Source organism: Biomphalaria glabrata, chromosome 3 (genome assembly GCF_947242115.1).
Source record: "Biomphalaria glabrata chromosome 3, xgBioGlab47.1, whole genome shotgun sequence".
Lineage (NCBI taxonomy): Eukaryota > Metazoa > Mollusca > Gastropoda > Planorbidae > Biomphalaria > Biomphalaria glabrata.
In genome coordinates this window covers 35,977,949-36,004,523 of record NC_074713.1, presented here as the reverse complement: position 1 = coordinate 36,004,523, position 26,575 = coordinate 35,977,949, and the positions used below count along the sequence as shown (strand labels likewise).

Genomic DNA, 26,575 nt, shown 5'->3' with positions numbered 1-26,575 from the left:
GGAAACATTTTGGAAAAGATAACTTTGTATGAGTTTTACTGACTTAGACACTCCCGCGCCGTTCGGCGAATTTGCCATCAAGCTGTTTCCACAAAAATCTGTCACTGGTAATGTCTGAAGCCTCTTACCACCTGCTCTAAGGACCTCCATGAATGTGTGGCGGCAAGTTGTACTAGGATGTCATCGCAATTCTTATTATGCGTAATTCATTTTATCGGAGAACTTGTCCCGCAAACTTCATGCGACGCTCTGTCACGATCTTACTAAGGTGTCGACTCCCAGTTCGGTATAGGATTTCCTTGATTTAGACCCGATCTTTATAACTGACTCCTAAAATCTGTCTTAGCCATCTTTCTTAAGCCACATTTAGTGTTTTTCAATTTCGGCAGATGACTATTCAGTGCACTTTATTAATGGAGTCCCGCCACTGATAGAAATGTGTAACCTCTCTTGAATACGTTCTTGGAATTAGGTGACTGTAGTTTTCTTTAGATTTTATATCGAAAATGGAAGTTTTATCGTCAAAATCATCTGTTGGGGGTTTTAAACTAAAAAATCTCAGGACTTCGTTGTTGTTGTTTTTTATTCAAAACCCCATTTAGCTACGATCATGGTAACTGTAGTTTGCTTTAGAATAATATTGAAGATATAGGTTTTCCCACCCCCAAACGCTCTGTAAGGGGATTTTAAACTCAAAACCATCTGGAGGAGAGGAGTTTAAACTCAAAACCCCAAATTGGCTTGGCTACGCTCAAATAATTTTAGTGTGTAATTTGCTTTTTTTATATTGAAGAGGTATTTTTTAGCATCAAACCCTTCTGAATGGGGATTTAAACTCAAAACCCCTTTGGCAACGCTCATAGCCTTTTCAGTGCGTAATTTGCTTTTTTTTTTACATTGAAGATGTATTTTTAGCTTCCAACCCAGCTGGCGGGGGGTTTAAACTCAAAACCCCTTTTCTAGGCTCATAGATTTTATAGTGTGTAATTTGCTTTTTTTTTAATTAAAAATGTATTTTTTAACTTCAAACTCCACTGGAGGGAAGTTTAAACTTAAAACTGAATCAAAACCCATTTAGCTACTCTCATAACATTTTGAGTGCATAATTTTCTTTTTTTTTTCATATTGAAGAGGGGGTTTATCGTAAATTTTTGAGGGGGTTTTGAAATCAAAATCTTCCTTAACTGTGCTCTTGGAATTTGGGGATTGTCGCTTGCATTTTTTTTTTGTTTTGTTTTATAGAAAAGGGGGATTTAACTGCAAAAACCCTGGCAGGGGTTTTAAACTCAAAACCCCCTGGTAGGGGTTTTAAACTCAAAACCCCATTGGCTGCGCTGGGGCAGGTGATGGTTTAGTATCAAAATCTCACCTAAAATAAACAAAATCAAAGCCAAAAATCAGTCACTAAAGCCCATGTTGTGTATTTATGTTTCTTGTTGTGTGTTGTGAACTGATCTGTTCTAGTGTGACAAAATGTCATTGTGTCCAGGTCAGCTTGTGTGTGTGTGTGTACTGTACTATTGTGAACTGTTTTGTCATTCTTGTTCAATAAAGCCTAGCATTAAGACAAGTCTTCCTGTAGTAATTTATTAGATCACTATAATTTATTGAACAAGAATTTTGTGGATTAATTGTGCTTCAAACTTTAAGTATGGATCGTTTTCTAAAACCTGAAAGATTGGTGGTGGATCTTAATGATCCGGACGCTCAAAGGATCTGGAAGCACACATTACACACATTCGAAAAATTCGCATTAAAACTAGTTGTATCAGAAGGTGAGAAGTTCGATCTAGTATTTAACTTTATCTCACATGGTGTGTATAAATTGATATCTGACTGTACTGACTTTAAAACTGCTGTAAACACATTAAACGGACTCTATGTCTAACAAACCAATGAGGTTTATGCTCGCTATCTCCTATCCGAGTGTAAACAAAAAACGGGACAGAGTGTTGACAGGTATATTCAAAGATTGAGATTGCTGGCTAAAGACTGCCATTTCAGAGCAGTCACTGCCCTCAAAAACCAGAACGAGGCCATCTGAGACGCATTCATTAGTGGCATGTTATCACCAGAGATTAGGCAGAGACTTTTAGAGTACTCATCTCTGGACCTCGCAAAGTCATTAGAGGTAGCCAGATCTCTGGAGATGGCACAGAAACATTCTGTGACATATAACTCGCAACAAGTCACTACTTTTCAAACACCACAAGCACAACAATCCACTATGTCGGAATAGCCGCTTTGCTCTGCTGTAGAAGACAAGATTGATTCAACACCCGTTACCATAGCTGCAGCTCAAGGCAAGTGCTACTTTTGTGGAGGTGCTATCCACTCTGTAGCTAATGCCCCGCTAAAGATGCAATCTGCAATAAATGCGGTAAAAAGGGACACTACAAAAAGGTATGCAAATCAAAATTTTCTACAGTTTACGGACCTAACTCTGATTCAGCGGCGTATACAATAACAGCCGCCTCTTCATTTTCTCTATCTCGTGCTGTAATGAACATACAAGTTAACAACATTACCCTTGATGCCCTCATCGATACAGGTAGTTCGGACTGTTACATTTCTGCATCGGCTGTCAGAAAGTATAGATTCAAAACTTTTCACTCATCAAAACTTACATCTATGACCAACACGAACCTAACTGGTTATACTCGAGACCATGTTAATGCTGACATTAATAGTAAAGGCTCCACTTATAAAGACTTCAAGCTACACATACTTGACAACCTCTGTGAGGATGTTATTTTAGGCCACGACTTCCTTGAACAACATGAGAGTGTACAGATCACTTTTCAGGGGCCTAAACCATCAAAGGTCTTAAATGGAATGAAAGCTGCTAATGTCGAACCCGCTCCTCTTTTCCAAAATATGCTTAAAGAGTGTCGACCTATCGCCACAAAATCCAGACGTCATTCTGCAAACGACACTCTATTCATCATTTCAGAAGTTGAGAGACTATTAAAAGATGGCATTATTGAGCCACAAACGAAGAATGGTAGTGGACTACAGCCAAACTGTTAATCGGTTCACATTTTGGGATGCTTATCCCTTACCTCGCATTGATGATATGGTCTCTCAAATAGCCAAATATGAAATATTTAGCACCCTTGATCTTCGCAACGCACACCATCAGATCCCTCTAAGGAAGACTGATGGCCCTTATACTGCCTTTGAAGCTGGAGGGAAATTATACCAATTCTGTAGGATACCCTTTGGAGTAACTAATAAGGTAGCCTGTTTTCAACGGACAATTGACAAAATCATAGAACAAGTGTCACTGGAGGGTATATATGCTTATATTGATAACATCACCATTTGTGGTAAGGACAGAGAAGAGCATGATAGAAATCTGCATAAATTTCTTAGGGCTATAAAAAAATATGGACTAACTCTTAATGAGGAAAAGTGTGCATACGCTTCCTCAAGAATAAGATTATTAGGTTATGAAGTCTCCCAAAATGAGATGAAGCCAGACCCCGACAGACTACTGCCCTTGCGTCAACTTCCTCCACCCGAGAACCTAAATGCACAAAGGCAAGCTTTAGGTCTATTCTCCTACTATGCCAACTGGATAGGACATTTCTCAGATAAGATCCATCCTTTAGTACACAACAGAACTTCCCCACACCCTGAGAGAGTCAAAGATACATATCAAACATTAAAAAAAGAACTAGAAATGGCTGTTGTCACTAATGTAGACCTCAAAACGCCGCTGGAGGTTGAAACATGCATCGGATATCGCTATATACGCTACCTTATCCCAGAACAAAAGACCAAGTGCCTTCTTCTCCAGAACACTGTCTCTTAGCGAGAGACGTCAATCATCCGTAGAGAAAGAAGCAATGGCGATCGTGGAATCAATCAAGAAATGGAGACATTTTCTATTAGGGTCTCATTTCAAACTCACTACGGACCAGTATCATTCATGATTAACCCTCGCGATCCCGGTAAAATAAAAAATGACAAAATTCAGAGGTGGAGAATAGAACTATCAATGTACAGTTTTGATATGTGTTACCGGCCGGGGGCTGACAACATGGCCGCCGATGCTCTTTCTCGTGGATTCTGTGCAAGTACAACCCCCCCCCCCCCTAGGTCTTTGAAAGAACTTTACAACTCTTTGCATCCTGGCATAGTGCGAATGCTCCATTATGCAGTTGAAGACATAAGAACTGTAGCAAACAATTGCCCCATCTGTGCAGAGATAAAACCTTGTTTTTATCAACCATCTGCCGGCAGCTTAGTAAAAGCCACATCACCATTTGAGAGACTTAGTGTTGACTTTAAGGTACCACTTCCTTCTAACACTAAAAATAAATATTTATTGACAATTATTGATGAGTACTCAAGGTTTCCTTTTGTATATGCATGTCCTGACATGTCTACTCAAACAGTAATTAGATGCTTCACAAACCTATTCAACATTTTTGGCACGCCCTCGTATTTACATTCCAACCGGGGAACAGCCCTCATGTTGGAAGAGCTACGATCTTTCCTCAGAGGTAAAGTCATAGTAACAAGCAGAGCCACATAATATAATGCCAAAGGGAACGGGCAAGTAGATTAAACTGAACTCGACTCTCTGGAAGTTAATTCTTCTTGTCGTCACGTCAAGAGGGCTACCTAATACACAATGGGAGCTAGCCCTAAACGACGCTCTTCATTCAATTAGATCTCTACTATGCATTGCTACAAACTTGACGCCTCACGAAAGACTATTTTCTCTCTGCCGACCTGGCTATCTCTTCCAGGGCCTGTCCTAATGAGAAGACATGCGAGGCAAAGCAAAAATGATCCGCTGGTAGATGAAGTGGAGCTTATTGAAGCTAATCAGAACTATGCCCACATACGTCTTCCAAATGGACGGAAAGAAACTGTCTCACTACACCATTTGGCTCCGAGAGGCAACTCATCTTCAGAGACCGTAGTACATGATTTCGCTCCGAGAGACTTTGAGACATCTTATCTTCTTCTTATCTTATATAATACAGACGTTACTTCAAAAAAGAAGAAGATTACGTCCTACGCGTCATGCATTTAGTCATGCATATTAACTAATGACTTAAATTCTGCCAAGTCACTGGTTTTCCTGGCTAGCTCAGGCAACCCATTCCATGCTCTAATAGCACTAGGGAAGAAGGAGTATTTGTACAAATTTGTCCTAGCATATGGGACGAGGAATGTGCCTTTATCTTTGTGTCTTTCAGATTATTTGAGTAAATTTTGTTTTTGTATTTGAAGATTAAGGTTCAGTGTTATGTATAATTGCTACTTTACTTTTGAGTCTTCTGTCCTGAAGGCTTTCCAATTTAGTGATTTTACTAAAGGTGTTACTCTAGTCAAATGTGAATATTCGTTTGTTATGAATCTCACTGCTCTATTTTGTGTCTGTTCCAGTTTCGTAATGTTTTCTTTAGTTGAGGGGTCCCAAACGGAGGATGATATTCTAATATCGGCCTAACCAAGGTTAAATAACATTTTAGTTTTATGTATTGTATTACAAGACACCGATAGCAAAGACAAACAGACACAAACACGCCTTTGTTCCCCTGGCAATCAAATCTTTAAATAAGAACAATCTGGTATAAACTTTGTCACATGTAAATTATGAGTGAGTCTGGTGTGAATGTACACTTTGAGCTTTTTATATACTTTTTGTAGACTCTATCTGCCTTAGTTTCTTTAAATTTTTTATATAGGTTTTCCTTCTGTTTACAAAGCTTCATTAGTCTATTATTAAACCAGCATTTATTTATTTTGTTTGATGTGTATTTAGTTGGTCTTCTGAGGTCTTTCAAAATCAACTGGCTTCTGGTAACACTGAGACTTCTCCGGGTGTCTCCCAACACTCAGTGGCTTCTGTGGGTGACATGGTGACATCTGCAGAGAACATGGTCCCACCTGCTTTAAGAGCAGAGGAAAACATTATTGAAAAAGGACAAAATTCAACTGCCAGAGATACGCCCCTACAGCACTCGTATAATCTCAGAAGTAAAGCGAAAAGAAATTAAACGGGGGGTGAATGTTGTGTATTTATGTTTCTTGTTGTGTGTTGTGAACTGATCTGTTCTATTGTGTCAAAAGGTCATGGTGTCCATGTCAGCTTGTGTATGTGTGTGTACTGTGTTATTGTGAACTGTTTTGTCATTCTTGTTCAATAAAGCCTAGCATCAAGACATGTCTTCCTGTAGTATTTTATTAGGTCACTACAGGGAACATACTATTAAGATTGCTTAAAATATATCATCAAGGTATATAAGTAATTCTGTTAACAAACTGTGATTTCGGCACAAAAATTGGACGACCACTCTCAAATGGTTATGATCGGGGAGGCGGGATAGATGTAATCGCCGCCCTATCCTGCCAAAAAATCGGCCAACATACTAAAAAAATAAATAATTAGTATATCCTATTGACATAAGTAAAGGAATTCGTATGTGATTTATCTACTAAAATTCTTCTGTGAGTCGATTGAGCCTCTCCCGGATCCATCAGTGACTGTGCTTACAATCTACCACATTATAGATCAGTCTGAATAGTGATATAGTGATTTGGTTTCAAGGTTGTCATGGCCAGGGGTGTCAATGGGGTTAAGCTCCCATTGTCTATAAAATACTCCTAATGGCATGCGTCTCAAATAGCCTCTGACAACTAAGTCCAGCACCTGGCCTGCTCGTGTGGCTTAGATATTAAGTCCGGCGAAACTGCTCTTACTAACAGGTGTAGGGGTGAAGGTGGATACCTAGCGCCACAAAACCGGGAGCTTCGAGCAGATGGAGCTCGTCAGCCTAGTAAGGCAGTTCATCTAGGAGAGGGGTACTCTGACTTCAAACCCCCGCTGCCTTGCGGTACTGAGGCTTCAGGAGACAACCTCGAGGAGAAATCAGGAGTGAAGCCCCTTAGGCGTTGGGAGTATCAACTATGAAATTCCCTCCGGCAGCTTCTGCAACTGAGTTGGTGCCTAATGTAATGCGATGCGTTTTCCTTTGGATCACATCAGCAAGGTCGAGAGAGGGATCATGACGCATGGGCCACCCATGACCCCTTTATCCAAGGCCCAGGAATGCGCCCCGGAGAGGAAACTCTGGTGCTGCTGCAAAGCGGCTAAAACAACACGGGAGACAACAGTTACGGGTTATAAGTCCAACTTGATTGGCGTAATGTATGGACGCCACGGGTTGTCTCTGATGGTGAGAGAGGTCTTCGCGCTTCACTGATCAGCTACCGCCAGCCCTCAACCTGGGCAGCCCCCAGTCAGTTAGGTGCTGATCCGCCACAGCCTGCTTGCTCTAATGGGTGCTTAGAGCTTAGTTTAAAACGACAAGTAGGCTGGAAACTTGCACCAAGCAACAAAAGAAGAAAAATTAAACTGAAAAAGAAAATCCCTGTCATGCGACTGGCCACTTGGAATGTCAGGACAATGTGTCCTGGTCTCACTGATGATCTTAGGCAGATCGACGACGCAAGGAAGACGGCAGTTTATAAATAGTGATATAAACTCTATTTTTATTGTCCAGATGTTAAAAGAGATGAAAGAACTTATGTACTTTATTTTGAACAATTCATTGACTCTTATAGATGATTAGTCCTGTTTCTGCAACTTTTATTTTATTTTGATCACATTCTTATTTTTAATACATTTATGTATGAAGAATTCTAAGCACACCTTGTCACGCAGAACTTTACTATAAAGAATTATTAGCACATCTTGTCACACAGAACTTTACTTTGAATTCCATTAGGATGTCTTTCCAAGACTTCACTGCCAACTTTCAAAAACTTGAAATCTGTAACTTGGGTCCAGACTCTCTAGATGAAGAAGATTTGTCTAACAAGAAGAAATGGGAATGTTACAAGGAACATGATGCCTGGATAAAGAGAGTCAATGCTGGGGGATGCAGAAACAGTTTAGGCAAGTCAATACCCTAAATAGTTAAAATGTTTAAATGTTAAAATGCTTGTATGTAGATCTACTAATTATAAAAAATGAAATGAGAATGTATGTATTCCTACGTCTACACCAATGTTAGTGAAAATCTACACCATTGTTTAATTGATTGTATTAAGCAACATAATATCTTAAAGACATAACATAATAATTCTAAATAGGGCACACAATATACATCTATTTTGTTTAAATCTGTTGTGGAAAGACCAAGGAAATATTTAAAAACTATATTTATGATTCCTTTACATATTAATATTTGATACTCTTATTACATTAGACCTCTATCAAGTAGGCTTATTTAGTCTACTGCTAACTAAAAATGAATTGTTCAAAATTTTTAGATACTTTTTGGACCAACCCTCAGTTCCGTATGACATTGACTGATGTTGATGATGATGATAATGATGATATGTGCACAGTCATTGTGGCTGTTTTACAGAAGGACAGGCGTAAGGAAGGTTTGGATCTACTGCAAATTGGTTTTGAAATCTACAAGGTAAATATTGTATTTTAAAGTTTTGGCTCAGTCTTTATAAAGAAGTAAAATATAGAAAAAAAATATGTATTATTATACATTGACCAGAGGAAATAATAACACAGATGTCTTTGATTGCAGAGTAATACATGACTATTCAAACTAAGGTGTAACCTGCATATTTTATCACATCGATACAGACAGAGCCGTTGTCTGCAAGGGGTCTATTAAAGCTTTTTTTCATCTTTTGCCCCTTTCTTTGGCAAAGGCTGTTCTCTGGGTCCAAAATTGTGTACAGGGGCGTCACTAAGGAGGTGCGGGGGGTGTGGTCCGCACCGGGTGACACTCGTTAGGGGGGTGACACCCAAGTAGAAAAATGCACTTTGTGAATAACTGTCAAATAAAAAAAAAACGACAGTGGCTAAATATTGGAACATGTTATTCACAATTAATAAATAGATCTATATACTTTTTTTTTTCATTTCGACTAAACATATATTAATTTTTTAATGAAATTCTATCAAAAGGTTTAAAATGCTATGTCATACTAAATATATCAAGGAAAATGTAAAACTTTACTTTCAGATGTATACCAGCTGCATGTATGTATATGAACACTGCTTTGATTCGAAAAAATGTATTAATCGAATCTTTTCAATTTGTAGCTAGCACCGTAATATCAGGATGCCAACCAATAGTCACTGTTTAACAAACGACGACATTCTTCAGGCATAAAATATTATTGAAATCTCATATGAAAATTAATGTAAATTTTGTAGAATTGGAAAGTAAAAAAAAGGGCATTGAGATTTCTGAAGATGATGATGTCGTTTCATCTTTCTGTAAAAGAAGCTGTAGCCAAGATGAAGGAAATGTTACAGTCGAATGTTATACTTGTATATTTTAGGGGATTTTTCTTTTTGGCTAGTGCCAAGAATTATTCTGATGCTTTCTAGTGGGGATGATTTAGTCACTTAATAGCAAAAAAGACCTGTATTCTTTTATTGTCGACTATTTTCAACTAAATGAAATAGAAATTTGTAACATAATTTAAAGTGGTTGAAATTAAGTTTGATATTGGAATATTTAAAGACATATGAAGAATTCATCTGGATTAGAAAATTGGAAAACAAGGGCATCCAGTCGTTGCTATGCTTGATGTAAAGAAGAAAAACAGTGGAAATATATATTGTACGGATTGTTTCATAAAATCAGAATATTTGACATTTTGTGACCATATTGCTATAACTTAGCCAAATAACCTCAACGAAAGGATTATGAAATAACAAAATAGAATGTTTAATAACCAAATAGGAAACTAGATCTAGAATTACACTAATCACATCACAAGCGTCGTTTTCATCTCTAATCATCGGCCATCTTGACTTCCTCTCTTCTCTATCGTGTCCTCTGGTACACAATGTCGCGCCAAATGACAGTGCGCAATGTAGAGTCATAACATTGCCCCCTCCTTAGTTATGTTCGTCCCGAACATGACCAGATTTTCGCTAGGGCTGAAGAATTGTCAGTGCAGATGAAGTTCTGGCAAGAAAGTTATAGTCCCACTGGAGGCCAGGTCATAAACACACTGTCATTTCAAGCCATCTCCAGAAGGTAGGCCTGTCTACACATGTCCATTAACCACATTATCAGTGTCCAGTTTCCGCTGAAATTGATTCATCTTTTACTCTGCTTTGTGAAGGCAGACGTACACACGTTTGTCAAGTCCAGACCTGTTGATGGTTTTTCTGGTATTTGCATTGTTCATTCGAGGTGCCGCCCGTACAGTTCTTATTAAATTTCTGTCTGCAGTTAGTACTGGTAGCCAAACAGGAGTATTGGACACAGACCCAACGTTGTCTGATTTGGTCATGCCCATTGAAGCACTCATATCAAGGACATCGAAAGCAATAGTTTCACTCTGCCTGTAGGTCACTCTTCTAGTTTCTTCATCTAGCGTTTTCTTTTCGGGTCCGCGCTTATCGTTGAAAAGGTTGCCACTTTCTTTATCTTGAAAGCTAGACGCATCTGATGTGTCATTATGATCATCGACGGCGCTGCCACCACCAACACTTTCCTTGTAACTACCCGTATAGCCACAACAGTGATTGGTTGATGTTTCAATCTCCGCTCTTCTAGGATGTAGCTGGCCTTCCAGTTCGATCCACTTCAGTTTGTCCCTTTTATGATACTTGTTTACTGACAGATTAGACCACTTTGGTATGGTCGTATGTTCGATTCGTTTCACCTGAATGCCTTCCACACCATCACCAAGCAATGGGAACTCTATGTGTCCATATTGTAAAGTTCCACTTCCAATGTTTAGAGATAAACCGAATTCCTGCATAAAATCCAGACCCAGGATGCAATCGTCGACAACATTGGCGATCAGAAAATCATGACTAAATGGTTGACTTCCTATTTCAAAATTAAGCCGTACCTGTCCTAATATAGGTAACAGTTCGCCACCTGCCGTTTTAAGAGTAGAGCCATTCACTCGTATTATTTCCCGATCACCAATCAGACTGGGTCCAACTATCGACCGCGTAGCCCCTGTGTCCAAGAGGAACCTATAAGAACCAGCGCCAATCTTTCCCTTCACTCTCAAGGTTCTGCTTTGTTCTAACACTCTGAAAGGAGTCTTTATTCTCGGGGTTTCGATTTCCTGGGCTGCCCGTTCTTGCTCCCTAAGCCCGTAGAATCGTAGCGGTTGACGTTCCGATGCACAGCCTTGGCCTTGGAACAACATGTTACAATTCCTCCGTAAATGACCTGGAGTGTTACAATTCCAACAACGAAAAGTCTTTTTACTACGCCTTGAGGTCTGATAATGTTCCCGTTCATTTAAAGCCTTTTCTACCATTCTTCGAATCCGCCTCGGCAGATCCTCCTCTTCCGCCACATTTAACGTCCGACAATAGTGTATGCTCCTCGCTGAAACTTCGGCCGCCTCGTAGGACAGGGCATAGATGAGGGCTTCGTTGATTTTCCGTTTTCCGCTTATTCGGATGGCTTTCTTAAGTTCCGAATCTCGCACTCCATCTATGAAAGCATATGTGACCAGAACATCCAGAAGTTCCTGTGTTGCCGATGGGTAGGCAAGACGGGCGAGACGTTCCACGTCTGCTGCTAATTCCTGTAATGTCTCTCCGTTTTTCTGTTGTCGATTCTTTAATTGCATCCTGAAAACTTCCTGCAGGTGTTCATTGCCGTATCGTAGTTCCATTGTTTTGACCATGGCATCGTAGTCTGTCCGATCCGTCATAGTCTGTAACAATTCGGCTGCCTTGCCTCTGAGTGCCAACATGAGACCAGTTGCCCTATCTGCCTTGGTAACCCATCTGTTGACTTGCGCCGCCGCCTCGAATTGTAATCGATACGCCGACCAAGACACAGAGCCGTCAAACACCGGTGGTTTAATCTTCCCCGTCATTTCAGTCACAGTGGCTCCCACATCTTGTTTCTTTTCCAGCTCCGCCTTCATTTCATTTCGTAATTGTTGAATTTTAGAATCAACATCTCCCACCATTTGGGACCTTAATTCAGCGACCTCATTTCTTAATTGTTGTTTGAAACTGTCTATGCCATTTTTCAATTCGGTCACAAATGATTTTATAGAGCCCAGTTCATTACCCATTTCTTTTTTAAGTTCATCCTTTAATGATTTCATGTCTTCTTTCATCAAGTTCCCTATGTCAGTATTTGTTTTGCCTTGTTCTTGCATCATGTTCCAAAGCCCCATCATAGTCGGTTCTATTTCAAACTCATAGGTCTCCGGGTCCTGTTCTTCCTCTATCATGCTTTGCCTAAGACGCTCCATAAGTGCCTCCTTGTTGCCGCTCACCTTCAGCTCTCTACCTCTGAGTTCCTGCCTAAGTTCCTGTAATGACAGTTGACTAAGTGTTTTCTTAGACGCCATCTAGTATTAAAACGTTGATCAACTAAAATCAAAACTTATGTTGATTTACCCGAAAATGGACTCGTTCAATGTCCCATACATAGATCTAGACCATCTTCTCCCCTTTCGTTGAGGATCCCACTATCTGACACCAATTGCTATAACTTAGCCAAATAACCTCAACGAAAGGATTATGAAATAACAAAATAGAATGTTTAATAACCAAATAGGAAACTAGATCTAGAATTACACTAATCACATCACAAGCGTCGTTTTCATCTCTAATCATCGGCCATCTTGACTTCCTCTCTTCTCTATCGTGTCCTCTGGTACACAATGTCGCGCCAAATGACAGTGCGTAATGTAGAGTCATAACAATATTAACAACGAATCTTTATTAAATAAAGAATTTCCATGAGATGATGGAAATGATATGTAAATAAAACCCATAGCTGAAAGTATAGCTGCAATGTTAAAAAGTTTATAAAACAACGTAAAAGATATTAGAGTCAGAATGACTGTAAGCACCTTTGTATTTTGTTTGATTAACACACCTGACATAGCACACTTAACAGAGCACACAGGGATTAGATTCAGAAGTTATAGGATTTTAAGAGAGACAAAAAATGATGAGATCAACTTAATATTTTCAAATGTCTAGAAAATGGTGAGCTTGAATTTTTGTGTGGAGTTCAGGAGTATAAAAAATTCAGCTTTTATGTCTGGAGTCCTGGAGGAGTTCAGGAAATTTATTAAGAACCGACAGAATAGCTATTTGATAGATGTGTATCACATTCTCTTAATCTATGTGGTCAACATTCTTTTTCAGAAATTAGATTTTTGTCTAGCATTTTTTTATACGATTGAAGCATTTTTTTCGTTCTGAAATTATTGCCACTAGAGGCGCAGATCTTTTATTTTACCTTTTTTTTTTATTCGAGGGGCGGGAGAGAGAAAGATGTGGTGGAAGGCCAAAGATGCACAAGAGTAGGCCTGTCTTTAAACTATTGACCATATGGTCAATATCTTTTCTTTAACAAAAGCATAACACATTAGCACAAAATGTTATTAAAAATAAAGGACTCTGCTAAAAAAAACAACGATGTGTTTCAGAAGAAAAAAAATTAAGAAAATGTCAGGTGAGCAATCACAAGATGCCGGAATCACTATTTATGAAAAGAAAAAGGGGTTCAATCTTTTGTGCATGGATTGTTATTTAACTCTGAGCTTCAAATCTTATTGATGTAGCAGATAAATATGGAGCAATCCAACCAAAAAATTCTTTAGTTCATCAATCAAAAAAGAAATATTGTAGATGTCAGTTTCAAAATAGTGGCGTAGATGATGATTTTCTAAAAGGTGACATTCAAACAGAAATACCAAGACTGAGAAGGGATCTAGAGACTACAAAAGTTTTTCTTGATGAAAATTAAAGTTAACAGTGCATGAGTCATATTGACACCAAGACCTTAAAAATATCTCTAAATCATTTTATAAAGCCTTCAACCATTTCTTACCATCTGCTTATCTATGGGGTCATGTAAAAAAAATGATTCTTAAAATTAAAATTAATAACATTTCGAGACAAAGGAACAATATATTACTCTATCATAAAGGAGAATTTTATTAAAAATGAGAAAGTTAAAGACATTGACTTTGGTGAAGTAAATGTTAAGTTTTCAAGTTTGAAATCCAGAAAAAAAGTGTAATTTACTTATGGTTGCATTTTTTCAAAATTTAACTATATATTAATTCCGAAGATTAAGGATGAGAACATAGTTTCTCATCACAACGCAAACCTAGTGAACTGTAGATAAATTGTAAAAATAACTGAATTTTAAAATTTAATACACACTCATTTTATAGCTGAACAATCAAATAATGAAGGTAATTATAAACTATATTATTAAAGCGCAACAAACAAGCGAAAAAATGCATTTTTTAAGGAGGAGGTGACACCCTGAGCTGATCTCACCGGGTGACACCCACCCTAGTGATGCCACTGTCCTGTGGCATACTTTATAACCGTCATTTGCCTTCCACTTTCCTCTTGGCCAGTGAGGGCTAATAGCCACCTAAGTTGATCTTTTTTTGCGCTTTTAGGGGCTCCTCTGTTATGCCATTCTTGTTTAAGCTCATAAAAAGAGATCCCCTTTGGTATGCAATTGTCCCTGATGAAGGGTAATGTTGAATAAGTAACGCTTCTAATCTCTTCACAACATCATCCAGCAGAACATGGTTATTTGTAAGGTAGTCCTGCTAGCATATGGCCATTATGTTGCGAAAGCATCTTTGATAAAAGTGTTTGAGGAGCCTATAGGTATAATAGTGAGAACCACTCCTTTATAAAATTGATTTTTGTTGGTAGGCAAAGAGACCTATTCTTCCATATCTTCAATTGGAAACATTTAGTGAGTTTATTTTTCTAGAGATAAGGGTGGAGGAGCTGTGGAATGGGAAGTAAGTAGGAAAGATCTATTAGGACATGTTTTACTGTTTCCCCATTTTATATAATAAGTCCTGAAATCATCTAAAAATGTATTGAGTTTTACAGTTCCATACTGGTTCTATTTTAATAATAAATTGAACAATAATAATTTGAATAAATATTGTCTATTTTGACAAAAATTATTTTATTCATTTTTTTTTTCATTTCCATCTAAAGATTTCCTACAATTTTAAATTGATTTTATTTTTATTTTTTTTTTTGCATGTCAAGTTGGAATGTCTATTTATATTTAGGCTGGTTTAAGTGGTAAAGCACTTGGTTTCAAAACCTGTAATAGGGATCTAGGGATTGATTCATGGTGAAGACTGAAATTTTGCAATTTTTAGGATACCCATGACACCACCCAACTCTGATGGTTAGGTTTACCTGTATATTAATTGGGGAAGTTGTTTTTTGTGCTAGCCACTTATAACTTGCCAGCCATAGAAATACATGACCTTTACATCATCTTTTCCGTTAATCGCATGATATTTTATTTATTCTTTTTCTTTTACTTAATTTAACTTATATCTATTTATATATTGGGATAAATTGAATGAAGACTAAATGATGGCCTAGGCCACACTTTTTCATAATACTCTGTAAAAAGAATTATAGTTTTGTATTGAAATATTGAAAAAAAATTGAATATTAAATCGTTTTAATGTTAAAAAATATCTAATGCTGTATTTTATAATTGTTATTGCAGCTTGAAGATCCCAACTGTGGACCACTAGATTTGAACTTCTTTAAATACAATAACTCAGTGGCCCATTGCCCAAAATTTATTAACAGAAGAGAAATATGTGGCAGATTTAAGCTGCCTCCAGGCTCATATGCAATCATACCATCTACATATGAACCTCATTATGAAGGAGAGTTTTTGCTAAGAATTTTTACTGAAAAAGCAAATGTCTCTGGGTTAGTAATTTAATTTATTTTCAACATATTGGCTACATAATGAAATATCTTTCATAATTGTGGTGCTTGATCATAGGCATTGTGTATGTTGTTATTTATCATTACCATTAAACTAACTTTGTCATGTTGGCTAATAATTGATGGAATTTGGGGAATGGGTTTAAAAGCAATGATTTTACTGGTTTGAGAGAACATGTTTTACTGATTATAAAAATTATCAATATGTTTTTAATACACATTATTTTAAGTGAAAAATTAACAAGGAAAAGAAATATTTAAAACAGACTGATCAGCAATTATATTTTTCCTTTAAAATATACATTGTTTTCATTATACCGGTACATCTTAATATATTTTTTTTTTTTTGTACTAGTTAAATACAACTTTACTACAAGATTGTTTTTAGAATGCAATCTCATCAATTTAAAGTGTACTTACGTTTCTAATCAATGCTCAGGATTCTTTATATCATTCAAAACCTAAGTGATTCATCTTTTTGTCATTAAATCAAATGTTCCCTTTTGTTGTTTAAATATTACAAACCATTTCTTGTTCAAACTGTGTCCCTTGCTGTTAAACATTGAAAAATGATTTATTTTCTGAGTTTTATATAAGGAAACAGGTCGAGTCACGATTTGACGTTTTAAAACTAAAACTTGTAACACATACTTCAGAATAGGTCAGACTATTTCATATCAGTAATGATAATGGCAATGATAATGGTTTACACATAAAATTCTTGCTTTTATTAAATTTCTTTCCAGAGAGATTGATGAACAAACTAGTCTTGATGATGATGTTGTAAGTTCTATTTCTTTTACTTGAAACTTATACTGCAGGCTCTGAAAAAACCTTGACTGTGCCCCCCCCCCCCAATATCAACACTGTCATCATGGCATATAATATCACATGATATAAGCCAGCATCATGTTAACAATGCAGCAGGTACCATGTCACTTAGATGTGACTGTCAACACTGTTGCAGACTATTTTAGCCACCAGGGAGAACAAGCACCACCTACCAAACAGTATGTGAGTTTTCATCATGCTCTGGCAACAATCCAAATGACAGAAATGGAAAAATAGTCTCAGGGAGTACAAAAGGTCGTCTAACCATGTTTGAAGCTCTTCAGGCCTGAATAAGCTATTATAACCATTGGTTCATATTTTGCTTAACAACAGGGTTTTGATGTAGGGCTTGTAAGAGAGTATTGAGTCCTCACTCAAATGAAAATTGATGATGATGATGATGATAATTTCTTTAACTTTCCTTTTTTTTTTAAATTTTAACTTTTTTTTTTCTGTTAATTCAAACATTACATTTAAATGTGTTATAAAACTTTTCTTAAAACAATTAAATTTTAGTTATAGGCTTTTTTATTTTCTAATTCATTTTTTGAATTTAGTTTATGTAATAATTTTTTTTTTACTAATTAAAAAAAAAAATCTTTAGTGATACATATTTACAAATAAGTTTAAAAGTGAAAATTTATTTAAGAAAATAATTTTTTAAAATTTAGGATTGAAATTGATAAAATATTAACTGTCTGGCACATAGAAAATATTTGTCTTTGACAACAGTTAATATAACTGAAATAACAACTTGACTTTTTAACATTTTATTGCATTAATAAAACCTTCTTATTTTTTATTTTCTTGATTAAAAGACTTGATATGTAAGACAAATGAAGAAATTTAATTTAATTTTTAAAAAATGTGTGACAATTTACAATTTTTCCACAAATTGTTTAGTTACAAAGTAGCTTCACCTTCACCATATTCCTTAGTCTGTTGATATGTTGGGACACCACACATGATCTGTAAACCATCTTTCTCCATTCCTCTTTTTTGCCCAAGTAGAATCCCTTATGTTTAGTTCTTTTATCCATTCTCTTTTTCTTGTCTGCTTTTAATTAATATTTCTGTTAATTATTTTAGAATAATAATGGTTTCATTTAGTTCCATAGTAGACCCCTAATTACATTTTTTTGTTTCATGTTTTCTCATTGAAAATCATTTGTGAAAACTGGCAAGTAAAAGAAAATGTAAAGAGATATTCACCTTAAAAAGACTTAAATAGAAGAAGGCCAAGTGTTTGCATTTTGAAACTCTCCTCAATTTATGACATTTATAGATATTGATACGGTACACTATTATAATAACTTGTCATTTTTACATCTAGACAGGAAATAAGTTGCCCGATGTACCTAAGGTAGAGTTCAGTTTTTATTATCTTCAATTAAGAAATTAACAATCAGGTTTAATGAAATGATCAAACAAAAATAAGAACTTTTTATTCTTCTTTAACTGTTAACACAATAGTTGTTTGGAAAGGATAAATTGCTTTAACCTGCTTCATTTAAAACATTGCTTTACATCATTTGTCAAGTCTCTCTTTTTTTCTTTTTCTCATCATCATGGGCTTACTAAACTTTATTTTTCAATGATAACTTTTTTTTTTCACTTTCTTAAATAATAACATTATGTTTATTTGAATGGTATTTTTTTTAATGGGACTTTAATAGGACTTTAAAATGTGCAAGATGTATTACTTATGTACTTGATATGTATTTGCTAGCTGTCTTCTTCTAACCAATAAAATGATAAACTAGAACATAAAATGAAAGATGTTTCATCTCTACATACTTGACACTTCTCTAAAACACGTCTGCTGGACTCTCAACATACAAAAAAGAAAACTTTTAATAGAACTTACACTTTGTATCATTGCACTAATGTCTTTAAAAATATAACATGATAATGCAATATTGTAATAATGATTAATCTTAACATGAGCTTTCAGTTTTGACTCAAAGAATATTAAACTTTTTAATTTAAGAAAGGGTAATTTGTGACATTTGTATTTATTGTCACAATTGGTAGGACACAGCAGAACTAAATCAAGCACAAAATAAATTGAAATGATTATTAATTTCTAAATGCATACTTGATAGATTGATAGAAAAATATATATAATTCATATAATATTTTCTAAAACCAGTGATATATAGTGCTATATAAATGTTAAAATAAGATTTTCTTAATACAAAAATTTAGAAATTTGATTTAATTGCCATTAAAGTATGTGATTATGAGCAGTCAAGTTATAAAGATTTACATGTATGCACAGCATTTTGGTAGTTACTATCGTTACAAAAGCTAAAACTATATTTTTGTCTATTTATTTTAACTCTATTGGCAGACCTCTAAAATTTTCCTCAGTGGTTATTATTAAATTGAAAACACGGTTTTATTTGTTTGTTTTCAATAACAGGAATATACTGAGCCAACAGATCAGGAAAGAGCCCAAGCTGATGCTCTTAAACAAAGCTTCAAATATATTGCTGGTGAAGACATGGAAATTGATGCTTATGAGTTACAGGAATTACTCAATAATGTTTTTGGAAAAGGTAAATTAACAGTTGCATCAACTATTACTTGATACCACCCAGAAAATGCCAGTTAGCCTATATATAAAGAGTAACAAAAAAAACTAAAACAAATAAAATTACTTACTTTATTCTTGGTAAACCAGTTCCACAGACTAAAAACTCAAAGGAACCCCCATATAAATGGCAAAATAATGGCTTTAAAAAACATAGCTTATCTAAGAAGTAGAACTTCCCAATTACATCCATATCTCTCAATAGTGTAAAAGTTATTTCCCTTTTCACTATCAAACAAAATAAATAATTACCAATAAAAAAATTGGCTGGAACACTAGGGACCACTATTGATTGTAGGAGGGGCTTATCAGCCTCACTGGATAGCTATACCCTGCGTTAAGCCGAGCAGCCCATGGACAATGAAGTGCTCTCCTGACACAGCTTGCTGCACCACTGGGTGCTTGGTGCTAAAACAAAATAAAAAAACAAGCTGCTCACCTTTCATCTGCCAATACAATCAAACGAAAACCCTCAACATTAATAAGATTTGCAAGCTGGAACATACAGACAATGTGTCCTTGCTTCGATACTGATCCTGAATTTGCCACTGACATGCGCCAAACTGCTATCATCAACAGAGAACTCAGCAGGCTAAATATTGATGTGGCCTGTCTGCAAGAAATCAGACTGGCAGACAGTGGATCTCTTACAAAAAGCAATTATACATTCTACTAGCAAGGGAAACCAGAACACATGGCATTTGCTTTGCAATAAGAAACAAGCTCATTCCCTGCATTGCGATGTTCCCCATAGGCAATGAAAGGGTAGCACACATGAAACAAGACAAAGTAAATATTATTTGTACCTATTCATCAACCCTTGCTGCACGGGAAGAGGACAAAGACAGATTCTTCCAAGCTTTGGAGCACCTCTATATTAACAGAGATTTTAATGCCCAAGTTAGTGCTGAAAACGATGCGTGGCCAGAATGTTTGAGACCTCATGGTTGGTGTTATAAGATCAATGACAATGGCCAAAGGCTACTTAAGTTCTATTGCTCTCATGAATTGTGTATAACAAATACATAATTCTCTGGCCATGCCACAAAGTCTCTTGGAGCACCCACACTCAAAAAGGCACCAGGTTGACCTCTGCTTGATGGATTTGAAAAGTGTCATCCACACCCACTCACACCATAACCCGGACTGCAGCTCAGACCATTCACTAGTTTTAAGCAAGATCAAACTACTCCTCAAGAAGGCTTATACTTCAAGTCAACCTAGGACTAAGCAAATTAATGTTGATCATGTAGGCGACTCAGAGAAGTCTGTACTATTTGGCAAGCTCCTGAACAGTTCAATCCCATTTATAATTGACTGTATCAGATGGGAGAAATTACGAGATGCAATCTACAGCTCAAGACGTACTGCCTTTGGTCCTCAAAAACACAAAAATGTAGACTGGTTTGAGGCGAATCTAAAACAAATGGAAACTTGCATCAGGAAAAAGAGATCTACACTCCTTGCTCACAAGGCAAACCCTAGTCCAGAATCTTTAAAGGTCTTCAAAACTGTTGATAAAAAAGCAAAACAATTTACTAGACAGTGTGCCAACAACTTTTGGAGGGATACCTGCAACATAAAAGCGACCATGGGTCCAACAAAGTCTAAGCCTGGCCCCCTTCTTTCAAAATCTGAAGAAACAATTATGGGTCAAACAAAGTAGCTAAGAAAAATAGGATCTCCTCCCAAACTACTGAAATTCAATGAATTCTTTATGAGGAAACAAAATGTTCAGTGCAATTCAATGGAGCCCAATCAGCACTTTTTGAAGTTAGCAGTGGTATCAAGCAGGGATGTGTGCTCACACCTACTCTATTTGGCATATTCTTCTACTGCATTATGCTTACTGTGACATCAATGAAGGTATTTCTCCGAATAAATCCTCTCAAAAACCCTTTTAATCTTTTCTTCTTTTTTTTTAATTTCAGAATTCCCATTTCCTGGATTTGGTGTTGATACATGCAGAAGTATGGTGGCCATGCATGATGTATCCTTTGACAATATTGTACACAAAAAAAAAAAAGAAGCACTGACATGTTGAAGGTGTCAATTTTTAAAATGCTGACATTCACAAATGTGTCAGTTTTAAAAGTTCAAATGTCTTGTTCTAGCCTTTAATCTTCCTTAATCTTATGTCAGGGTGACCTATCTGGAAAACTTGGCTATGATGAGTTTAAAAATCTTTGGGAAGATCTGAGAAGATGGAAAGTGAGTTTCATTGTTCAGTTTTTATGAAACTTTTAACCAACTCTTTATTTATTCGTCCGTAAAGGAAATGATTTTCAGTTTAAAAAAATAACTTTTCAATTTTTTATTTTTTCCTCTTTTTAAGTCTCTTCTTTATTCTCTTACATTTTTCCAGGGTGTGTTCAAAGAGTTTGATAAGGACAAGAGTGGTAATTTGTCGTCATATGAGCTCAGGAATGCTCTAAATCATGTTGGTAAGTAACTTTATTTTCCAAAGCCTGTCATTAGACTGTTAATAACTTGACACATTATTTGAATCAATGCTTTGCTTTCTACCTTTAGTTATCCAGTGGCATGTTTTACAATCTGGCAACTCTTTTTATATCTAGGTTTCCACATCAGCAATAGAACATTTAAATCATTGGTCATGCGTTATAGCAATAAAAATGGCCAGGTAGACTTTGGAGATTTTATCATGTGTGCCATCAGGTTGAAGACAATGCTCAGTAAGTCAAATGTTGTTTTTTTTATATAAAGTGTCTTTAGTTCAATATTTATAATTAGGTTTAATATTTTCACTTTTTTTTTTACTAGAACTATTTTCTGCTCATATTAATACATCTACACATAATTTCCATTTTGCATGCTCGATACTAAGCAGTCTCTGACTGCTATACAGAAATGTAAATGTTATGCAGCAAAGTGATCCAGTGGCTACCGTGTCATGTGGTATGCGACCTTGTCATGTAGTATGCGACCTTGTCATATGATATGCAATCTGGTGTGTCTCCTTGATGGACCCGTTTTGAACCCTGCCCACCCCCATCCCCCTCTGTCCTGCTGAAGATTTACGCTAGAATGTCATAATATTCTTTTGTGAAGGAAAGTCTGAAAAATGTAAAAATAAAACAGATTTGATAGAAATATATTTATAACTTAAATACATACTTGAAAAAAATATGTTTATCTTTTATCAGCTTCTTTCAGAGGTCATGATCCACAGAACAGAGGTTTTGCACCTTATGATATTGACAGCGTAAGTATATAGCCCAACCTCAGCATAAGTTACAATGTTTTGAGAGTCAGAGCTTTTTTTTTTAATTAAAGTTTCAAAATATAGGCAAAATACCTAAATTTTATAGAATATTCTTATTGGAACCATTGAAAATATATTCCTGCCTTGGGTTGGATGGTAGACAAAGATGACCCAGACAGCACTATCTGCAAATTCTTTAATCATGCACAGTTATGATAAATTTGAAAAATTTTCACTGTGTGTTAAATTTTTTGTAAAGACCTGTTATCTTACAATTGTTTATCTTAATGGGTGATTCATATCTTAATTATTTTTTTATCCAATTTTAGCGGCTGAAAGGGGAATAGACGCTATTAGTTTTGTATGGTCTGTCTGTCCATCTGTTCCTTTTAGATCTCGTAAACTAGAAAAGATATTGAAAATCTGACATCATAATATTTTAGACCTTACAAGGTTCTAATGCAACTGCTACTTTTTTCTTTTCTGAAAGCAAAAAATAAAATTGTTTAAATCAACAATGCAAGCAGTTTTTTTTCATAAAAATACACCATTTTTAGTAACAAACAGGGAGGCTATTTAGTAAGGGAGGTGAATATTTACCATATTTTTTTTACACATTTATGCTAACAGTTTTAGAATTTTGTCAAAAAATATATTTTTTTGGCAATTGTATAACTAAGTTATATAAGTTCTGTAATACTACTACATTTACATAAATAATGTTTACTTTTTTTTTAAAAGAGAAAAAATCTATTTAGTATGCAAACAAGTGGAACATAATTTAAAACAATTAATAAGTAGTTTTTTATATTATCGAGTGAAATGTCATGGGACATTGCACGAAAGGAATTTTTTTTTTTTTTTTTTTTACAGAAATGTTTTTTTCTTGAGGCTTTGAATGAGAGATTGACCCTTTACAAAACAATTAGATCAATTAAATAATCATTATAAGACATCAGTTAGTCCAGGTTAACATCTAACTTACCTTCACTTTCACCTATCCCTTGGTCTGATGGACTATTGGGTCACCACACAAGATCTGTCAACCTTCTTTCTCCATTCTTCTCTTTCATTTGCCTTTGATAGAATTTCATTTGAAAATATTGAAACCTGCCTTTTTACCTGCCTGGGTGGACCACTTTGGGGGCCGATTTTGATTTTGTGTTTCCACACAAACTGTCTTTGTAACCTTGTTTTTTCTTCAGCGAGATAGTAGAAATTATAAAATTTGTTTAGCGCAATATTTCTTATGTGTAATGCACTATAATAAAATACATTTCTTCTGAGAGAATAAAGAAATTTTTAACATAATTACTAGTTATTCAATCCTATTAAATATAAAGATTCCATTAATACTATTCACTGAAAATAGCATCTGGTTTATATTTTAGCCCTGTATTGGTAGGTCAAAAACAATTGCCTAATTGGACAAATATAGTATCTGTGTTGTTTTTTTTATATTTCACCCTTTTTTTTTGCAAAGCTTATATCAAGTCACTCTGTCTGATAAAAAGTTTGTTTTATTTCTCCAACTAGCAAATCAAGCTGAAATTTTGTACAATTATTTCTCTTGCCTGACAATACAAGAATCACTAAAATAAATTATAATTAGTTATTTAACTATGGTAATGATCTTTTTTCGTTTGGTATCAAACAAGGGAAAGAAATTGTATTGATGTGGTGGTATAAGTTGAATTAGTTGTCTTTAAGTTTATACATTGCAGAGAGAAATAGGTCAAAGCTTTAAAGTTTGAAACTAACTATAGATAACTATAGATCTAGAACCTATTTTCATAAGCGCTTCCCTGGCACAGTGGTTAGTGTCTTGACTTGAGAAGGCTTGAGCCCTCATGTTCAAATTCAGGTCCTTCAACTTTTGTTTATAAATGCTTTTAAAAAGTGATAACACTATCTTTCACCTAGATATCCTCTTCTTTCTCCCCCATCCTTTTCCTAAATGGTCCAGAAAAGTGTTAGGATCATTATGGGAGATCTAAAAGCATGAAGTTGGGCTTAACAAAAACAATTGGTAAAAATAATTCTAATTACACAGATTTATTATTGTTAGTCTAGATCAATTACAAATTTAATTACATTACTAATGCATTTGCGCTTAATACAAACTTTGTGTTTTTTTTCAATTCGACAGTTTATTCAAATCACAATGTATTCCTAAAAAAAAACTCAAGAATTTGTCATCAATAAAATGTTCCGAGATGATTTACTACAACAAGAATTTGGTGTCTTTAACTGAGTTTTATTTATGTGTTTTTAAGACAAAGTGTACATTTCTTTATATCTCAATGAATCTACTAAAAGTTTATCTTCTCATTTTTCATAATTGCCAATATATATATATACTTTCTCAAACAATTTTATTTGAAAATATAGCTTGAGAAAGTGAAGGGTTTAATATTTTAAACTGTATTGCCTAATTTATAGCTGGAACTGAAATGTCTGTTGAAAAGTAAATATTTTAATTGACCTAATTTGAATTGTTAGTAGATGTTTAAAACCATATACAGCTCAATAGTTATGTTTGGTTTGAATGATGAACATTTACTGTGTTACTAAATGAGTTTATTGCTTAGATCAGGTTAAAGTCAAAGCTAGATATGGTAATTCTATATTTAAACTTACAAACATTAAAGTCTTTTTCTAGATTTTTTATTTCATATTTCTAAATAGTTTTCTCTATTAAAAGCTTGTAAAGGATATAGATCTATTTCCTAAAATCTTTCCTTTGATTAGACAGGAAAAGGGATAAAACATTAAAATCAAGAATTACTTTGGAAATATCAATAATTTTGATTGTATTTTCTGTACACAGTTTATATACAACAAATGTTGTTTTTTTAAATTTTATTTTATGAGGTTTCATCTAATTTTTACAACTTGTTATCATCTTCACAATTTAAATGGACTTTTATTCAATGATTTTATTGTTGCGAAAAAATATATTTAACTTATAGTGAAATAACTATTGTCTAAGACTTTGCGTTTCTGTATAATGTTCTAATAAATATATATATATAACATTGAATCTTTTTTTTTTTTTAATATTGAAATATCTAACTCTCTAGATGTGCATCTTTTTTTTATTTTAACGTGTCATTCACTATTTCAAACAACAAGAAAACTTTATCAGCATATTAAAAAAAGCATTTTGTATATTTGATATTACTGAAACTTCTTCTTCTTATATAATACAGACGTTACTTCAAAAAAGAAGATGATTACGTCCTACGCGTCATGCATTTAGTCATGCATATTAACCAATGACTTAAATTCTGCCAAGTCACTGGTTTTCCTGGCTAGCTCAGGCAACCCATTCCATGCTCTAATAGCACTAGGGAAGAAGGAGTATTTGTACAAATTTGTCCTAGCATATGGGACGAGGAATGTGCCTTTATCTTTGTGTCTTTCAGAGTATTTTATTAAATTTTGTTTTTGTATTTGAAGATTATGGTTCAGTGTTTTATGTATTATTGCTACTTTACTTTTGAGCCTTCTGTCCTGAAGGCTTTCTAAATTTAGTGATTTTACTAAAGGTGTTACTCTAGTCAAATGTGAATATTCTTTTGTTATGAATCGCACTGCTCTATTTTGTGTCTGTTCTAGTTTCTTAATGTTTTCTTGAGTTGAGGGGTCCCAAATGGAGGATGCATATTCTATTATTGGCCTAACCAAGGTTAAATAACATTTTAGTTTTATGTTCTTATTTGATTTATAGAAATTTCTTTTAATAAATCCTAATGCTTTGTTTGATTTTTTTGTAGTTTCATCAATATGTGGATTCCATGACAGTTTTTCATTTATTATAACACCTAGGTAGCTTCTGCAACTGAGTTGGTTCCAAATGTAATGCGATGCGTTCCTTTGGATCACATCAGCAAGGTCGAGAGAGGGATCATGACGCATGGGCCACCCATGACCCCTTTATCCAAGGCCCAGGAATGCGCCCCGGAGAGGAAACTCTGGTGCTGCTGCAAAGCGGCTAAAACAACACGGGAGATATATATAGGTATTTTGCGTTTTTAGTCTGTGTTACTGGTTTGCCATGAATAAGATAAGTGGAATTAATTTGTTTTAGTTTTTTTGTTACTCTTAACAACTGACATTTTTCTGGGTGGAAAGACATGCTCCAATTTGATTCCCATTTCTG

General features: G+C 35.2%; 1 protein-coding gene across 2 annotated transcripts in view; it reads left to right on the top strand.

Annotated features, from left to right (window-relative positions):
* The window catches only part of LOC129925297 (calpain-B-like), a 72,643-nt gene that overhangs the window by 42,962 nt on the left and 3,106 nt on the right, over nt 1-26,575 (top strand). For both annotated transcript variants that reach the window (XM_056024824.1, XM_056024825.1), the window contains 12 exons: nt 7,752-7,921; nt 8,299-8,453; nt 15,528-15,739; nt 16,504-16,540; nt 17,922-17,951; nt 19,014-19,149; nt 21,116-21,174; nt 21,327-21,395; nt 21,550-21,628; nt 21,764-21,880; nt 22,352-22,410; nt 24,560-26,434. In XM_056024824.1, the coding sequence (XP_055880799.1) occupies nt 7,752-7,921; nt 8,299-8,453; nt 15,528-15,739; nt 16,504-16,540; nt 17,922-17,951; nt 19,014-19,149; nt 21,116-21,174; nt 21,327-21,395; nt 21,550-21,628; nt 21,764-21,880; nt 22,352-22,410; nt 24,560-24,586 (1,150 nt within the window). In that variant the 3' untranslated portion in view covers nt 24,587-26,434. The remainder of the gene's footprint in view (nt 1-7,751; nt 7,922-8,298; nt 8,454-15,527; nt 15,740-16,503; nt 16,541-17,921; nt 17,952-19,013; nt 19,150-21,115; nt 21,175-21,326; nt 21,396-21,549; nt 21,629-21,763; nt 21,881-22,351; nt 22,411-24,559; nt 26,435-26,575) is intronic.